The 16,692-nt window shown below is 57.2% G+C and overlaps 1 protein-coding gene across 1 annotated transcript in view; it reads left to right on the top strand.

Moving 5' to 3' along the window:
• The window catches only part of NIBAN2 (niban apoptosis regulator 2), a 50,788-nt gene that overhangs the window by 14,409 nt on the left and 19,687 nt on the right, over positions 1 to 16,692 (top strand). Inside the window, exon 2 of the mRNA XM_082470202.1 lies at positions 16,379 to 16,509. Within this exon, the coding sequence (XP_082326328.1) occupies positions 16,379 to 16,509 (131 nt within the window). The remainder of the gene's footprint in view (positions 1 to 16,378; positions 16,510 to 16,692) is intronic.

Genomic DNA, 16,692 nt, shown 5'->3' on the forward strand with positions numbered 1-16,692 from the left:
AGTCACGGTCAGGTGCCCGGACTCAGGCCCCAGGGCTTTTTTTTTTTTTAAATCTTTTGGCTGCACCACGTGACATGTGGGTTCTTAGTTCCCCAAGCAGGGATTGAACCCACGCCCCCTGCGTTGGCAGCGCAGTTCCTTAACCACTGGACTGCCAGGGAAATCCCAGGCCCCAGCGCTCTTAACCCTGCATCACCGCCTGGAATCTGGGCTTGGAATCTGTTGTCACTGCCAGGGGAGACAGTGAGCCCGTCCCCACTCACCCTCAACTGACCCCCGGAGAAGCAGACACAGAACGTGGGACTGTTGGCCGAGAGCAGAGTTTCCCATGAAGCACAGGTGGGGGGCATGCAGGCACCTGGAACAAGGAATGTGAAGCTGGCAGGGCCTCCCAGGGGATTTGCCCTTGTACCTTCCCTTCTGGGCCTGCTGGAGCCCGAGGAGACATGCAGCTGGTGACCCCAGGGTGGGGCAGGGCCTGTGTCCTTTGCTGGCTCAGGAGGGCAGGCCACTGGAGTCTTGTTATTTGAATAAACTTTCCATCTTCTATCTGCATGAAGCCTCTCCGTGCCGAGGGTCCCTGGCATTCCAGCCTGGGATTGGGTTTCCTTCTGGCCCAGCAGCGAGCACATGAGTGAATTCTCATTCTTCCTTCTCCCTCCCTTCCTGGGCTGCTCTCCCTTTGCTGCCCCCTCCCTGCCTTGAGCCCTCCCCCTGCTCCCACCCCACTTCCCTCTGGACCCAGGGAGCCAGCACTGCAGGCAGCAGTGTGTGTGTGGTGGGGGGCGGGGAGAGGGAGGGAGGGATAGAGCGATAGATAGGAAGATAGATAGACAGATAGATGGGCAGGGGGATGGGCAGGGGGAGGCAGCAGCTTGGGAAGGAGGCTGACTTGGACTTAGTGAAAAGGATGGTGTCAGAGGGCACTCGGCTAATGAAATGTGCGGGATTTGTGTGTCTGTGTTTAGCCTTTTTTCCATTAGGCTTTGGCCACAGTAACTGGCACTTATTAGTGATTGGCTCTTATTAGAATGGCAGCTGACATTTATCGGGCTCTTACCAACAGTCAGGCAGAGTGCCAAACACTACTCACACATTCTCTGATTTGGTCCTCACAACAACTCTTTGAGGTGCATGCTATTTTTACCCCCATTTTATGTATAAAGAAACTGAGGCATGGGAAGTTCATGGTCAGTAGCAGAGCTGGGTCTGTCTGTGTTTTATCTTTTTTTTTTTTTTTTTGGCCCAGCCTCATGGCATGCGGGATCTTGGTTCCCCGACCAGGGATCAAACCCGTGCCCCCTGCAGTGGAAGTGTGGAGTCTCCGTCACTGGACCTCCAGGGAAGTCCCTCCCTGTCTGTTTGTGTTGTTACTGCTAACCTCTCTCCTGGGACAGAATCTTCTCCACAGCCTCCTTGCCAATTGGCCATCCAGCTTCTGCTTGTATACCTCCAGTGACAGGGAGCTCCCTACTCTATAGGGGCCACCTGTCCCACCACTGGGCACCTGAGATGGAAAGCCCCTTCTGGAGTCCTGTCTGCCGTGGGTGGGTCACTCGAGGACAGGCTCCATTTCGGCCGGGGCCTGGCTATGGCTGGCTTTCCACGGCATCTCTTTTCCTGAGAATTATCCAACTCTTTTGCTTTGGGAGTTGAGCTAGGTCCTCCCTTTTTTCCCTTAACAGTCCTTACCTGGTACTCAGCCCTTTACAGCATCATTCGTCACATACTGAGCAAGCCTGAGCAAACTTGATGTTGAAACCATAGAGGTATTTTCATTAGCATTGATCTGGACGTCTTAGTCAATTCAATAAGACAAGAAAAAAAGAGAGAGAGGTATAAATACAAGATACCAGGAAAGCAAGACACTGTGGTCCCGCCCTGGTGGAGTTCACAGCACTTTCCCATCTAGCCTCGCCCTTGGCCTTGCCACCCTGTGAGGCTCCCTGTGGGAAGTGGAGGTTCAGAGAGACGAGGAACTTGCCCAGCTGCAGTGCTGTGAAGCAGAGGGAGCTGTGGTCCACCGAGGTTTGGTGGCTTGTGGTTTGTTGGGTGTTTGCTTTCTGAATCTTCATTGATGTTTCTCCGTCCACTTCTCCTTTCTGAATAGTTAACCTCTGAGGGACAAGGGCCCAGAAAGACTGGACCCCAAGCGTGTTACCTTCCCATCCTCTGAATGGCCCGCAGAGGGACCGGGTAGCTGCTGTTTTGATTCCACTTTTCTGGTCCCCATTTCATGGCACGAAACACATCACAGAAAATTGCCAGTAGCACAGGTGGACACACGGTGGAACCCCTGAGCTTGTGGAAGACCCCACTGCCCACCTGACGACTCATCCCCTGGCCACCGACACTCGGGCAGGTGGAACTCCTTTCAGTTATTCAGGCATCATCATTGATGATACAAGCCCCCATCTGCTCAGGCTCTGTGGCTTTACTCATTTCATTGAATCCTTATGACAACCCGACGGCGGGGGCGGGGGCGGGTACCACTGTTACTCCCATTTTTACAGCCCAGGAAACTGAAGTTCAGAGAGAATTAAGCCTCATGTCCAAAGTCCTACAGTCAGTGAGCAGTGAGCAGTTCAAATACTATTTGAACTGAGATCAAATTCTAGAACCTTGACACTACACTGTTCTGTGGAAGTGCCCTTCTCGACACAGGAAGGTACTCAGAGATGTTTGCGGAACAGATGAATATTTTCTCGCGTGTCTGAATCTGTGCATTCCCTGTGTCTTGTGCTTGGCATGCTCTCCCTGCCCAGACCTCCTCCTTCACCTTGCCAGCACCCCTTCATGTCTCGGGTGCCGCCTCCTTCTGGAAGTCTTCCCCGACCCTGCAGGCTGGGTTAGCTGCCCCTCCTCTGGGTTCTTCTGCTGCTGCCAGCCCCATTGTAGGTTTTGTTGACAGTCTGTCTCCCTCATTAGACAACAGGGAGTGGGTTTGTCTAACTCACTCCTGAATGCCCAGTGCCCCGTGGTTGATGAATGAATGAATGAATGAATGAGGGCAACACAAAACCTTTCTCGGCCAGCACGGTGGAGCCCCGGAGACCCTCACCTGTCCTTGGTGCTGCCCCCAGCTACCGTTTTGGTTGATCCTGGGCTGACTGACGGAGGACGTGGATTCCAGGCTGTCCCCGCCCCTTGCCTCTTGGTGGCTGGTGGGAGGGGCTGGGTGGTGATGCTGGTTATCAGGCTGGTCACGGAGGAGGGGCTCGGGCAGCGGGTTCTGCCGGGATCTCAGGGTCTAACTCTCGTCTGGGCGCTAAGGGGAAAGTTGGTGGTGGGTTCTCAAACAGGGGTCCGGGCCTGTGGTGGGCACCCGCCAGTGTGAGGGTGCCGTGGCAGAGTGCCCTGGGCGCCCGGTCCAGCCTCAGCGCTCTGCACTTTGGGCGGAGAGCAGGCGTGTGTTGAGGGGCACCACGGCCTGGGGGCAGTTTTGACAGATGGCCAGGTCCCAGGCTAAGAGGGCTCAAGCTCCAGTGGGCGTGGCAAGGAAGAAAAGAGCACGCAGGTGAGGGATGTTGCTGAGAAGTCAGTAGGAACGCGGACTGGGTGTGAGCGGGATGGAGGTTAGTGTTGACAAAGTCACCGTCACCGATCAGCCGCCTCTGTGCCCGGCCTGATGACAGCAACCGTACGGGGGAGAAGCTGATCATCCCCAGTGCACGGGGGAGAATACTGAGGCTCGGAGCAAGGCACCGGCCCACAGAGCTGGGATTTGTTCCGTGTCTGTCTGGCTCCCCAGCCAGGGAGAGCTCTCTGGGGCAGGAGGATGGGGGAAGTGGAGCGGGGTGAGCGGTGTAAGGAGGCTGGTCCTGCAGGCTGCCTTCAACCTTCCTTTCCATCCTTCATGGCTCTGTTGGCCTGGGGTGTGGCCGTGGCAGGGCCTGGTGCAGGACACCAGCCTCTGGAGACCAATGAGAGTGGAAGTGGCACAGGGCGGGTGTGGGTGGGCTGGTCCTGTCATGGGTCGGGGGTACTGCAGGGGGCCTTTTGGCACCCCTTCTCCACCTGCCCCAGCTTGGGTCTGTGTTCCCAGAGAGCAGGGACTCCGGGGTCTGGGCTCCCAGAGCAAGCCACCAACTGTCGGGCGCCCACAGCCGACCCTAGGCTCTGCCAGGCGGGGAGGGAGGGGCTGGAGGGGATGAGGGGGCCTTTGTTTCCTTCTGTTTGTGTCAAGATGGGAATCGACTTCCTCCCGCTAAGGCGGCCTCCTCAGGTGTAAGGGAAGGGCAGCCCCGGCAGGTGCGGGTCTGCGGTCTGTCTTTGGGGGGTGGGGCACTTCCATGAGCCTCCACCTCGCCCCCCCCTTCCATCCCCCTCCTTCCTCCAAGCATGCTCTCCCACCAGACCTGGGTCGCTGAGCCGTGGTTAAATATTTGCTAACCGAGAAGAGCTTTAAAGGCAGCTTTGTAAGGGATCCTGGCCGGCTCCTCCTGGTCCCACTGCCTTGCCCCAAAGCTGCCTTCGTGCTGGGAGACCCGGCTAGCCTCTACCCTGCTCAGCCTCTACCCTGCTCAGCCTCTACCCTGCTCAGCCTCTACCCTGCTCAGCCTCCCTCCCAGGCCTCCGGGGCCGCCATTTTGGCATCCAAAACTGGGTGACCTTCCACCGCGGGTTGTTCATTCAGCACTCATTTGTCGAGCACCTGTCTGGGCCAGACGTGAGCCTGGCGCTGGGTCTCAGTGTCACCACCGCCCCCCTGCCCCCCACAGACAGTCACGGTGGTTGCAAAAACCACCAAGGCTGTGGTGGTGGAGACTTCGGGGCACTGGACTTGTCCTGGTGGGGGTGGTCCTGAGGAGGTGACGTCCAAGCCTGGGGAGGAGGGGGAGGAGATGGCCGGGCGGAGAGGGTGGGCTCTGGGAGAGGGTTCCAGGCCAGAGACCCCAAGAGCAGAGGCAGTTTTTCTCACTGGGTGCTGAAGCCCCAGACTCCTCTCCCCAGGCTGCTCTCAGGAGGAGCTGGGCCACTGACAAGGCTACGGGGCCCTGGCTGCCTCCTCCCCACTCCCCCAGCCTTGGTTTCCCCATCTGTCCAGTGGAGAGCTTGGACTTGATCTCAGAGTGCCCTTCCCAGGTCCGGTGGCCTGTTATCAGCGTATGTGCCTGGCCCATCAATGAGGGAACACGCTAGGGCAGGGGTTCCACAGGTGCTGAAGGTTAAGATCACAGCCACGAACCTTATAAGGTTCACGTGGCCCTTTGTTAGCAGCAAAACCAACATCTCCTGAGGGCGCTTTAACTGTTAACGACAGAAGCTAACATCTCCCGAGGACCCCTAGTCACTGAGTGAGGAGGGAGGGGGAAACTATCACCTTATGCCCATTTTACAGACGAGGAAACTAAGGCCCAGAGAGGCCATTCTGAGCTCCGGGTTTGCTTCTTGCTTCGAGCTTGGCCCCAGAACACACCTGCCTCTGTGAGAAACCCACTCTCCTCTCCCAAGGCCGGTGCCGCGTTGGGCTCCTGGGATACAGACGTGACCGAGATGCCACCCTGACCTGGGGAGCTGCCAGGCGAGTGGGGAAATGTTGCCAGAGAGTCAACAGGGACTCCTGACCTGTGACTTGCACAGTTCTAGGTACTGGGGTAGAGTGGTGAACAGAGGCTGGCTTGGCTTCATGTCCTGGTTTTGCTCTTGCCTGTGTGATGTTGGGGAAATCACTTCATGTTTCTGAGCCTCTGTTTCCTCATCTGTAAATGGGTTTAACAATAAATCTGGGTGAGGGTTGAATGAAATAATGTTGACGATAATTGCTAACATAGATGGGAGCTGCCTTCGTGCCTGGCATTGGGCTAAATGTTACATGCATTAGCTCATGCCCCACTTATTATTATAATTACGTGCAAATGGGAAACTGCAAAGCATTGTGATGGAGGAGATGATGTCTGAGTAGGGCCCTGAAGTCTGGCTAAGAGTTTGAACTGTGGAAAAGAGGGGGAAGGGAGCTTCAGGCAGAGGGCACAGCACAAGTGAAAGCGTGGAGGTGGGAAGGTGGGACATTGGGGAGGGAGGGAGGATTGAGATCCTGAAACTGATTTGGCGTGATGCGTTTGCGGGCGGCAGTGTGCCGGGCCCCGTGGCAGGTGCTGAGAATTCGGTGATGGATGACCCTTGGTCTCTGGGGTCCGGCGAGATCCTTTACAAAGTGCTTCGCGTGACGGTCTCCGGTATGTTTCCACCGCCCGGAGAGCCTGGGTTCGAGTCCCAGCTTGGATTTGGGGTTCTCCACTTGACAGCTGGCTGGCCTTGGACAAGCCACTGGGCCTCACAGCCTCTGTGTCCTCAGTGGGGGTGATACCTGTACCCACTTCCTAGGGCTGTTGCCAGGGCTCAAAGTGTGGCAAATCCCCCCGCAGGGTGCTGGGCGTCACCAGCCGGCATGGTGCTTCACCAGCTGTGTGAGGCCGGGTCGGCTCCTTAGCTGCCCCATGCTTCCGTTTCCCGCTCTGCCCTCGGGGGTGATGAGGACCCTGCTTCTCGGCGCTGTCTTGATGTCCCACGTGGAGCACGGAGCTGGCGTACTGTCAGGTGTCCATTGTTACCGGGCCTTGGCACGCTGGGGGCTGCTGGATTACGGAGTGAGGCTTTTCCTTGTTCATAACTGGCCCCAGGGGAGGGGTGACCCAGCAGAGGGTCCCTGCGGGGCACCTGAGGCCGGCAGGGAGGAAGCCTCGAGGCTGGCAGCCACCTTCCCCAGGGGGAAGGACAGCATGGTGCACCTTCTCATGGCCCCGGGACCCAGCCGCGGCCCTGGGTCGGCCATGCCTTTCTGTGGTGAGGAATCTCGGGGGCGGGTGTGGAGCTTTGCTGCTCGGTGTGGGCGGCAGCTCCCCACCGGCGCGGGGTTGGGGGCCCTGGCTCAGGACCTCTGCCTCTGGCCTCTCACTCGGGGCTTCCTTCCTGTTCCTCCTTTGTACCAGGTCCTGTCCCAGATGTGGTGGGTACTGCCTGGGCGTATCAGACAGGGCACAGGCCTTACCCACTGTGCAGTCAGCGGGGGTGGGGGGGGGCGCTGGGCGGGGAGGTCCCACCCAGCCTGGGGACATCCCGGGGGAAGGGATGGTGCAGTGGAGAGTGAGAAGAGAGGGGTGTCCCTGACCCGGAGGGACCCCACGGGGAGGAAGGGCACCCAGGGGTCTAAGGGCACGCCGAGGACCTTGATCTTTGTCCTAAAGGCAGTGGGAACCATGGACATTTTTGAGCAGGGGAGATTCAGGGTGGGAGTTGTACCAAAAAGATCCCCATGGTTCCTGTGTGTGGGAAGGATCAGAGGGGGCTGGGAGCCGAGGGGGTAGACATTTGGAGCCCGTGGCAGGGGTAAGATGGGAGGGGCCTGGTGTGGAGGTGGGCTGAGCTGCACTGGCCTCTCGACCAGCCCCTGGTCAGCTAGGACGCCCACCTCACCCTGATGGCCTTGCGCGGGGGAGCAGGACACGGCTGGGGTGGGAATCCTCTTGGGTCCAGAAGTCGGATGGCCCTGGATCAATCCCTTGCCCTCGCTGGGTGCTGTCCCCCTTCTGGACAAGGACTGGCCTGGGCGGGGGCACCCAGCTGTCCTGTCCCCTCCTGGCTCTAGCTCTGGCTCTGGCTCTGGCTCTGGCTCTGGCTCTGCAGGGTTCCAGCTGCTGGTTCAGGCTCTTCTCACGGGTGGGCTGCCAGGCCTCCTCTCCTGCCGGCCGATGGAGCCTGTCATTACCCGCCTCCTGCCGGCTTCCCCCCTGATTACAGGTCCTGAGCAGGAGCCGCGTCAGCCTTTCTGACGGTGGCCACCCACAGGGCCAGTGCTGTGAGGAGCCCCGGGGGCTGGCAGTCTGGAAGGTGGAGGTGAGATGCATTTGCCCAAACTTTTGTTCCCTGTTAACACTCAGACTGTTCTGGGTCCATATAATTTATAAGCTGTGTGTCCTTGGAGGAATCACTTAAACTCTCTGAATTTCAGTTTTCTTCTATGTAAAGTGGGGACAGCACATAGAATAACTCGTGTAACGTGCAGCGCCGTCCTGGGTCCAGAGGAGCTGCCGAGCAAGTGGCTGCTGCTGTTATGTGTTAGTAGCGATAATAGGGGGTGTTGAGCAGAAAGGCCCTGGGCTGGGCACTGAGGGCTGGCATGCCGACCTGGCTCTGTCAGGACATGCTGTGTGACCCTAGGAGAGTGTCTCCACTGCTCTGGACCTCAAGCTTTCCTGGCTGTCCCAGGCAGATGATGGAGATGGTGGCACTTCGGACAACTCTGTGACACAGGGAAACTCAGTCCCTGCCCCCACCCTGCCTCTGCTGTCCCTTTGGCTCTGGGGTGGGTGGGGTTGGTATCCCTGGTCGCCTCCCTCACCTTCCCGCCCCGGGGTCTGCTTCCTTGGGCTCTGGGAACCAGGCAGGCAGGTTGTGGCCCTGCCCCACCCTACAGGGTGCTGCCCTCCTGGTTTCAGTCGGCAAATCTCTCAGCCCTGAAACGGGGCTGGGCTCGTGGGTGAGGTGTGTCCCCGGAGCCCACTGGAGGGACCGGATGAGCCAGGCACAGGTCTGGCACAGTGCCCTCAGCTCGGGCCAATCCAGGGCTGGGACCAGCGTGAAGCCTCCACGGTTGGCACAGGGCTGATGTGATCTTGGCTGGAGAGCGTCCTCTTCGTCTTGCTGCCTTGTCAGTGTAGAGGGGGTCCCAGACCTGGGCTCAGACCCTGCCTCTGCTGCTTCCCGGCTGAGGGACTTGGCAGTTCTCTGGGGCTCCGTCTCCTCGCCTTAAACATTCCTCCAATTCAGACACCACCTGCCCAGGGCTGAGTTGAGGATTGGGGGGATGGTCCAGGTAAGAGGCTTAGCACAGGTATGGCGTGTGCTGGGCTTGGGAGGGCCATGAGAAGGCAAAGCATCTCCTTAGCTTGGCACTGGAGGCTCTCGGAATGTACCTTTCTGGGCCCTTTCTCCGAGGACCTCTGTACTCCTTCCTCCCATCCTCAGCTCAGCAAGCCCCTTCTCTCTGAGCACAGTGGCCCCCAGAGTAACCAGGGAACTTCAGGCCACCTTGGGGCCTCCCCAGTTCTTGCCCAGCCCCTGCTCTCTGAGTGCAGGAAGTAGTGTGATCCTTAACGCTGTCAGTTTGGAAAATCAGAGATTAACATTCTTCTGGCTGCCTTGACTGCTGGTGGTGCTGGTTCTGGGGTTGGGCCGGGTCAGGCCAGGGTTTGCTCCGCCTGTTTCAAGGGCCTCTCCCTGGGTTAGAGGAACCTTAGACAAGAGGCACTTTACAGGAGCCCCCATTAGCAACATGCCTCCTCCTTGCCATGGTGAAGTGCATTATGCTCGTTAGCCCATTGATCTTCTTATAACCTGACCAGGCAGATACTGTTGTGCTGTTTTGCAGAGGGGGAAACAGAGGCTCAGAGAGGGGAAGTACCTTGGCCAAGGTCACACAGCTAGTTGGTAGCAGAGCTGGAACTTGAGCCCAGAGCCTGAATGCCCAGTGGAGATGGTGCCGTGTTTGCAAGTGGGGGTGATGCTGGGTCTTGCTGCACCCCCAGTTCTTCTGTCCAGCCCAAGGGGGCTGTGCTCAGCTTCCACTCAGAGCTGACTCACCAGCAGCTCAGAAATGGTGCTGAGGGCTTCCCTGGTGGCACAGTGGTTGAGAATCCGCCTGCCAATGCAGGGGACATGGGTTCGAGCCCTGGTCTGGGAAGATCCCACATGCCGCGGAGCAACTAAGCCCGTGCGCCACAACTACTGAGCCCGCGTGATGCAACTACTGAAGCCTGCGCGCCTAGAGCCCATGCTCCACAACGAGAGAAGCCACCGCAGTGAGAAGACTGTGCACTGCAATGAAGGGTAGCGCCTGCTCGCCACAACTAGAGAAAGCCTGCGCGCAGCAACAAAGACCCAACGTGGCCAAAAATATTTTAAATAAATTAAATAAATAAATTTATAAAAAAAAAAAAGAAAGAAATGGTGCTGAGGCCAACATCCCAGTCAGCTCCTAGGGAGAGCCCAGCACTGATTTGATCATCTTTGAGATTTTAGATCAGCTGAGCCAATAGGGACCCACCCACCCATTTTGCAAGTAGGAAGATCGAGGTCCACAGAAGATTGACACATGAGGACCCAGTAGGAGTGAAGTTTCCCTGCCAGCTCTGACCAGGTAGGGGCTGGAGAGCCCAGACTTCAGTCTTGGCTCTTACTCACCAGCTGTGTGACCTTGGGAAAGTCATTTTGCCTTTCTGAACCTTGGTTTCCTCATCTGTAGAATGGGGATTGTAAAGCCTGTGTTGCCTGACTCTAGGGAATAGGCAGAGATCCAGCAAGAAAGTGTAGGGCAGAGCCTTGGAAATTGTGTTGGGAATGAAGAGGCTTTACGAGGTGGGGGAATGTGTAGGCTTTGATGTGAGACTAGGTTTGAAACCCACCTCTTTCCCCTTTTAGGCTGAGTGTCTTTTTTGTTTTTTTGGCTGTGCTGCAGTTAATGGGATTTTAGTTCCCCAAGTAGGGATCGAAGCGGGGCCCTCATCAGTGAGAGTGCGGAGTCCTAACCACTGGACTGCCAGGGAATTCCCTAGGCTAAGTGTCTTTCAGAAGGTCTCCAAGTCACCCTGAGCCTCAGTTTCCTTATCTATAAAGTGGGGGTGACAATCTATCAGCATTACCTGAGCTGTTGAACAGACACAAGTCCTCAGTGGAAAGGCACCCCAGTCCCAGTCAACTCTGGGAGTTAGTTCTGGGGGCAGAGTCAGGAAGACTGGCTGGTAAGGAGGCCCCTCTGGGTCACCCTCGATGGTCCCAAAGGGTACAGGCTTTGGAGACATGGTTCCAGTCATCCGGGGGGCAGAGCCATCCTAAGAACCAGAGATACAGATGCAAGATCCCTTAGTCAACCAGCTCGCCAAAAGACTCCAAAACAGCCCCTGGGGCGGCGGGCAGGGAGAGAGAGGTTGAGAGAACCAGAGAGAGTGAGAGAGAATGAGTGTGTGTGTGTGTGTGTGTGTGTGTGTGTGTGTGTGTGTGTGTGTGTGTGTGTGTGTGTGTGTGTGTGTGTGTGTCTGCGTGTATTTCACCCTGGCCTCCGTGTCCTGGGCAATGACCTCTTCAAATCTGAGTGGAGCCCACTGCCTTCATGCTGTGGATGTCGCGTGGAGGTGGAGGCCCCGGGTGGGCAGTGGCTCCCTGAGGTCGCAGAGCACACTGGTGGCTGTACACAGATTCCCAGAATTCATTGTCCTCTTGGTTTCATAAGGGTATCAGGACCCCCGCAGGTAGTCCCATGACAACCCCACGTAGGTGCTCAGGAGCTTTTGTTGACTGATGAGTGAGATGACCTTTCGTGAGCCATTTATCTTTCTGGACCTTGATTTATACACCTGTAAATGGAGGGTTTATTTACCTGTATTCACCTCGGGGCCATTTGAAGACTGTGTGTGTGTGTGTGTGTGTGTTTGTGTGTGTGTGTCGGGCCCTGCCTCTGAGTGGGATGAGCTTACCTCCTAATTCTGCAGGATATGCTGGCAAAGGGGCACAAGAGGGGCCAGCGATTGGTTCTGGGCTCTCGCAGAGGCTGAAGATTATGCCAAGGGAGCCCCACCAGGGTCAGGTGGGAACCTGGGTTCCTGCATGGTCCTTGCACCCGTCCAGGTGTTCCCACCCCCTTACCCTTGCCTGCGCAGTTCCTTCCTCCTAGGGAGCGCTCCCTTTTTCAGGTCTTTGTTGAAGACCTACCGATCCTTATCATTATTATTATTTTGTGATTCTCTTCCTGCTTCTTTTTTAAAAAAGTCTTTATTGGATTTTTTCAAACTATGAAAGTTATACCTGCTAATAAAACTTTCAAACAGTCCTTACTGTTGTTATAAGCTGAACATGATGGTTATGATTAGTAGTAACATTTATGGAGGTCCTGAACTGGACCCATCTGTTATGCCCATTTTACAGATGGGGAACTTGAGGCTCTGAGAGAGCTAGGCAGCTTGTGGGGCTGGGTCTTCAGAACTGGGATTCTGACCTCACAGGGCCTGGAGCTGGAGGGCAGGCTCCGTCAGTAACCCCCTACCTTCTTATCCTAGAGCATCTGGGTCTGAGTGCAGGAAAGGAGGGAGGATGTGTGAGAAAGAGTGGAGAGTGGGTGAGGCCGGCACTCACCCTCAGACTGCTCCAGCTCAGCCTCTCTCCGTAGCTCCCAGCAGCAACTGCATCGCTACAACTAGCCAGGGCCTCCCAGTTCCCGGGCCAGGGACCCCTGCCGTCGGCCCTGCCTCTGGAGATGGGCCACAACCTACTTCTCCTCTGCCTGCTGCGAGGAGGGATGCCCTGTGGGGCCCTGTGGACGGTGGTCAGAGCCGGGACCAGGAGGGGGCCAGCAGGCTGTGGCTAGAGCCCCGGCTGCCTCGGTCTGGCTCTGCGGCCTCAGGTGAGCCCCTCACCCTCTCTGGCTCACAGTCCCCTTTGGGGTCATGAGGCCCCGAATCCCTGGCATGTGGTGTCTCCCGACGCCTTGGGAAGAAGCAGGAAGAGCTGGTACAGGTGGGTGTGGAGGAGAGAGGGGCGCCTGAGGCCTCGGGGACCACCCGTGGACACCCAGACAGGGACGCGTGGTGGGATTCGAGTCAGTAAACCCCTCTGGCAGCTCCAGGGAGATCGCCGCTGCAGGGTGGCGAGGAGGGAGAGAGTGGGGTGCTGAGCAGGCCTTGCAGGGAGGGGGCTGCCTGGGCCGTGGCCCCCGAGCTCAGCTGGCAGGAGGAGCCTCTCCAGGGCTGCAGTGCCGCCTGCATCCTCCTCCGCAGCGTCCGGCCGGAGAGGCTGCTGGGGGTCTCTGTTCGGGGCTCCTCCTCTGGGAGCCCTTTGTTCCCGGAGGGGACTGGACCCCCTCCCCCACCTGCCTCTCCGAGGTCTTCCAGCCCTGACACCTAGGCCCCCCTGCACAGCCCCCCGAGTCCTCATCCTCTGCCTTCCTGTGGCACTTCCTCTGTACCAGCACGTGGCAGTTCCTCCCAAGCTGTCTTAGGACATCTCTCAAGAATGTGCTCCGGGCTGCCAAGAAGCCATCCCGCGGCCCTCTTCCCTCACGGTCTTCCCTTTCCAGCTCTCCCTCTGCTGCCAAGCCTCAGCTGAGCTACCCAGTTCCCTGGCTCTACCGGGACCCTCCTCCTAGCCCCTAACCTCTCACCCGGCGGGCGGCAGCATCCGCAGCCCCTGGGGGGGCGTGGCGTGGAGTGGGCACTCAGTAACCGCTTGGTGAGTGGGCAGCCCCCTTGCTCAGCCCTTGCCTGTGCCAGGCCCACCCTCCCGGGGTTTGCACTCAGTCCTTAGATAGAGACCAGCCTCCCTCCCTATCCCAATCCATTCGGCTCCCAGGTTGGAGAGCAGATTTGGGTACTGAGAGACCCCACACTGTCTGATCTGTTTGGTTCTGGAATCTCAGGTAGCAAAGAGTTTATCTGAAAACAGGTCCAGGTCTATATGGTTCTCGAGTTTGGGTAGCAAGGCATGCCTGTGATGGCGGTTGGGTGAAATCAGGGCTGCTGCAGTCTGTTTGGGGGTGCAGCGCCCATGAGGCTGTCTTCTCGTTTCCTACTCCTTTGAGTGAGGCAACCCATATTTCTGCCCGTACCCTCTCCCCTCTCCACCCTCTGCCGGGTGACTTCTCCTCTCCCACTCCTCGTGCCCTCTACTGCTGGACCCTGCTCCCACAGCATCACTTGGATAACTTTTCTGCATCCCAACATGAGAGGTCAAGAATGAATTTCCTTCTTGCCTCCTACTCTGCCCCTCTCAGTCTGGATGCATCAGGCCTGTCAGTCTCACCTTCGTTTTCTGTCTCCATCTGGGTCAGCTCGTTCTCTTTTTCACTTCCTCGGCCTCCCCTGGCTTCCTCTTCAACCCACAGTCCCGCCCAACGTGGGCCTTGGTGTGCCCCTCGATGGGGCGATGCCTGGGCCTTCTGGCTGGGCCCTTCCCTGCCAGGACGTGATGTCTGGGCTTCGCTGACCCGGCAGCTGAGAACATGCTGTGAGTCAGACAGACCTGGGTTTGAGTCCCGACACAGGATGGCAGCTTCCTCCTGGGCCTGGCTTCCCACGCATCAGGGCATATTCTAGCCCTTCTGGAAATAATGCTGTGTCTGAGGCTGGGTGCATCAGGACTGAGTCAGGCATCCTAGAGCGGTTGCTGAAGGACCCTTGAGATCCGAGGGCCAAGCCTACCCATCCTGCGTGCTGGGACAGTGCCCATTGGCTGTCCGGCTGTTTGAGGCAGAGCTGGGGCAAAACCCTGGGCTAGAGGCTGAGAACCCGGCTCTCCAATGCTGGGTCTGCAAGCCTCCGCATCCCTAAAATGCGAAAACAATAGCACTGACTCCCTAGGGTTTTTGTGAAGATTCTTTGAGATCCTGCATGTGAAACTTGCCCACCCACTGGCTTGGGTTAGCACTCAATAAAAGGGAGCGATTATGATGACGATTACATGTTTTATCAATATTGTTGTTGTCTACGGTCCTGTTTTCTCTGTTTGGCTCCAGTGCATTACCTTGTCTTCCCCCACCCCCAACCCGCCTCATCATTTTTCAAAACAATTCCCGTGGTGTTTGAGAGAGTTCTGGTTGTTTATAGTTTTTAAAAAATAGGCATTCAAAGCAAATTCCTCATTTGTTCTCCCCTTCCTCCCCCCACACAGAATCTGAACAGACACTAACTGATTCCAGGAAAGGGGAACACAGGCCTGTAGAGAGGGACCCATGGGCTGAGCTGCCTCTGGAAGGAGTGGAGGGAGTGGGCCTGCCCGAGACCCTAGGTGTGGGATGTGCCACCTGCTCTCAGCCTTCCTCCCCAGCCACCACCTCCTGGCTGGGCCCCAGGACTGCATTCCAGTTATGCCACTCACTAGCTGTGTGACCTTGTGCCAGTGACTTAACCTCTCTGAGTCTCGGTGTCCTCCTCTGTAACTGGGGATAACACCAGCCGTACCCCATAGAGCTATTGAGAGGACTAAATGAAATGCTGTCCTAGCTGGGTGCCCTCGGTATCCAGAGGCCAGCCATGGGAGGGACGGCGTCACATCAGCCCCTTCTCCTCTGAGAAAGGACCAGTTCTTTGGAACCTGGAATCCAAGACTGTCCAAGGTGGTAGGGCCTGTCCATTATTGAGTCTGGTCCTCACAGTGTGCAGGGGGAAACTGAGGCCCAGAGAGGGGAGCCGCACAGTGGGTCAGCACGAACCCCAGGTCAGGACTCGAGCTGCAGCTACTCAGGACCGAGAAGCCTTGCCCGAGGAGAAGGCGCCCTCGGCATGGGTTACAGCCCTCTCTGGATCTCAGTTTCTTCATCTGTAAATGGGGATGCCCAGGCAGCATGTGCTGGGCCTGCGCTGGCGCCCCAGCACTCTCCTTCTCTGTTCAGAAACTGCTTTAGCCGAAGAGAGAAGCAAACAGCCAGTGAAAGCAAAGGGGATGTTAACTTGGTAGATGAGTTGATTTTAGAATGTTTATTTTTTTACTGTGAAAAGAATCATGCTCATAAAATAGTTCAAATGCTATACAAGTGAATAAAGCAGAAAATGAAATTTGCTCTGTGCTTCTCATTCCCACACCCACATGCGCCGCCCTTAACAGCCTGGAGTGCTGCCTTCTGGACCTCTTTCTGGAGGTCTCCAAGCATAAATAGCTCATACGCACACACAGGAATAATTTTAAATGAGATGATATTCAGTGTGGGATTCTGTAGTACTGTTTTCTTTACGTGGCAGAGTACGGACACCTTCCCTTTGTTGGTACCTGTACCTAGGTCCCCTTAATCTTCTGACCGTCCTGGGTGAACTGCTAGGTATTGAATCATTCCCCACGTGCACAATTGGCTTGTTTCTGGTGATTTCTGGTGCATAGATGCCTGCTGTCCTTGTGCGAGTTCTGTGGGCTGGATTCCTACGGGAGCAAGTGCAACATCAAAGGGCACCCATGGTCCCTTGGAACTGTGCACGCAGCTGTGGTCCCCCTCCAAAAAGGCCGTCCCAACTTCCCGCTCCCCCAGATCTGGTTAAGGTGCCTGTTCTCGTCCTGGCTGGTCCTGGCTGGTCTGACAGGGGAAAACGGAATCTTGGTTCCGCTTGCGTTTGTTTGCTGGCTGGTGAGGCTGAGCGTCTTTTCACACGTCTGTTGGTTTCTCGTGTCTTTGGTGGTTTCTCTGTCAGGGTCATTGCCCCTTTCCCCGCCCAGAGGCTCACCCCCGTGTGTGTGGGAAATGCACCACCCCTACCAGGAATGCAGTGCAGATGCAAACACGGAGCTCGTGCGGACAATTCTACGAACTGGGATTTGGGGGAAGGCGGGTGCCCCTCCCTGGGGCAGGGTTGCTGCCCGGAAACAACTGCACCAACCTCACGGCCCCTTTGTCCCTCCCTTTCAGAGAAAACCGGGAAGATCCTGACGGAGTTCCTGCGCTTCTACGAGGACCAGTATGGTGTGGCCCTCTTCAACAGCATGCGGCATGAGATCGAGGGCACCGGGGCGCCACAGGCCCAGCTGCTCTGGCGCAAGGTGAGAGGCGCTGGGCCAGGGGCAGGGCGGCCTCCGTGGCCTCGGTTTCCCGTTGTTGCTGGATGGTCTCTAAGGGCCGCACCCGGCTTCTGAATAGGCAGGTGACCTGGTGGTGTCGAGGCCCCTTTAGCACTGTGGGCGACTCCCCCCCGGGCCAGCCCCTCCGTCAGCAGAGCTGGGGCT

This window comes from Balaenoptera physalus (assembly GCF_965194825.1).
Source record: "Balaenoptera physalus genome assembly, chromosome: 7".
Taxonomy (NCBI): domain Eukaryota; kingdom Metazoa; phylum Chordata; class Mammalia; order Artiodactyla; family Balaenopteridae; genus Balaenoptera; species Balaenoptera physalus.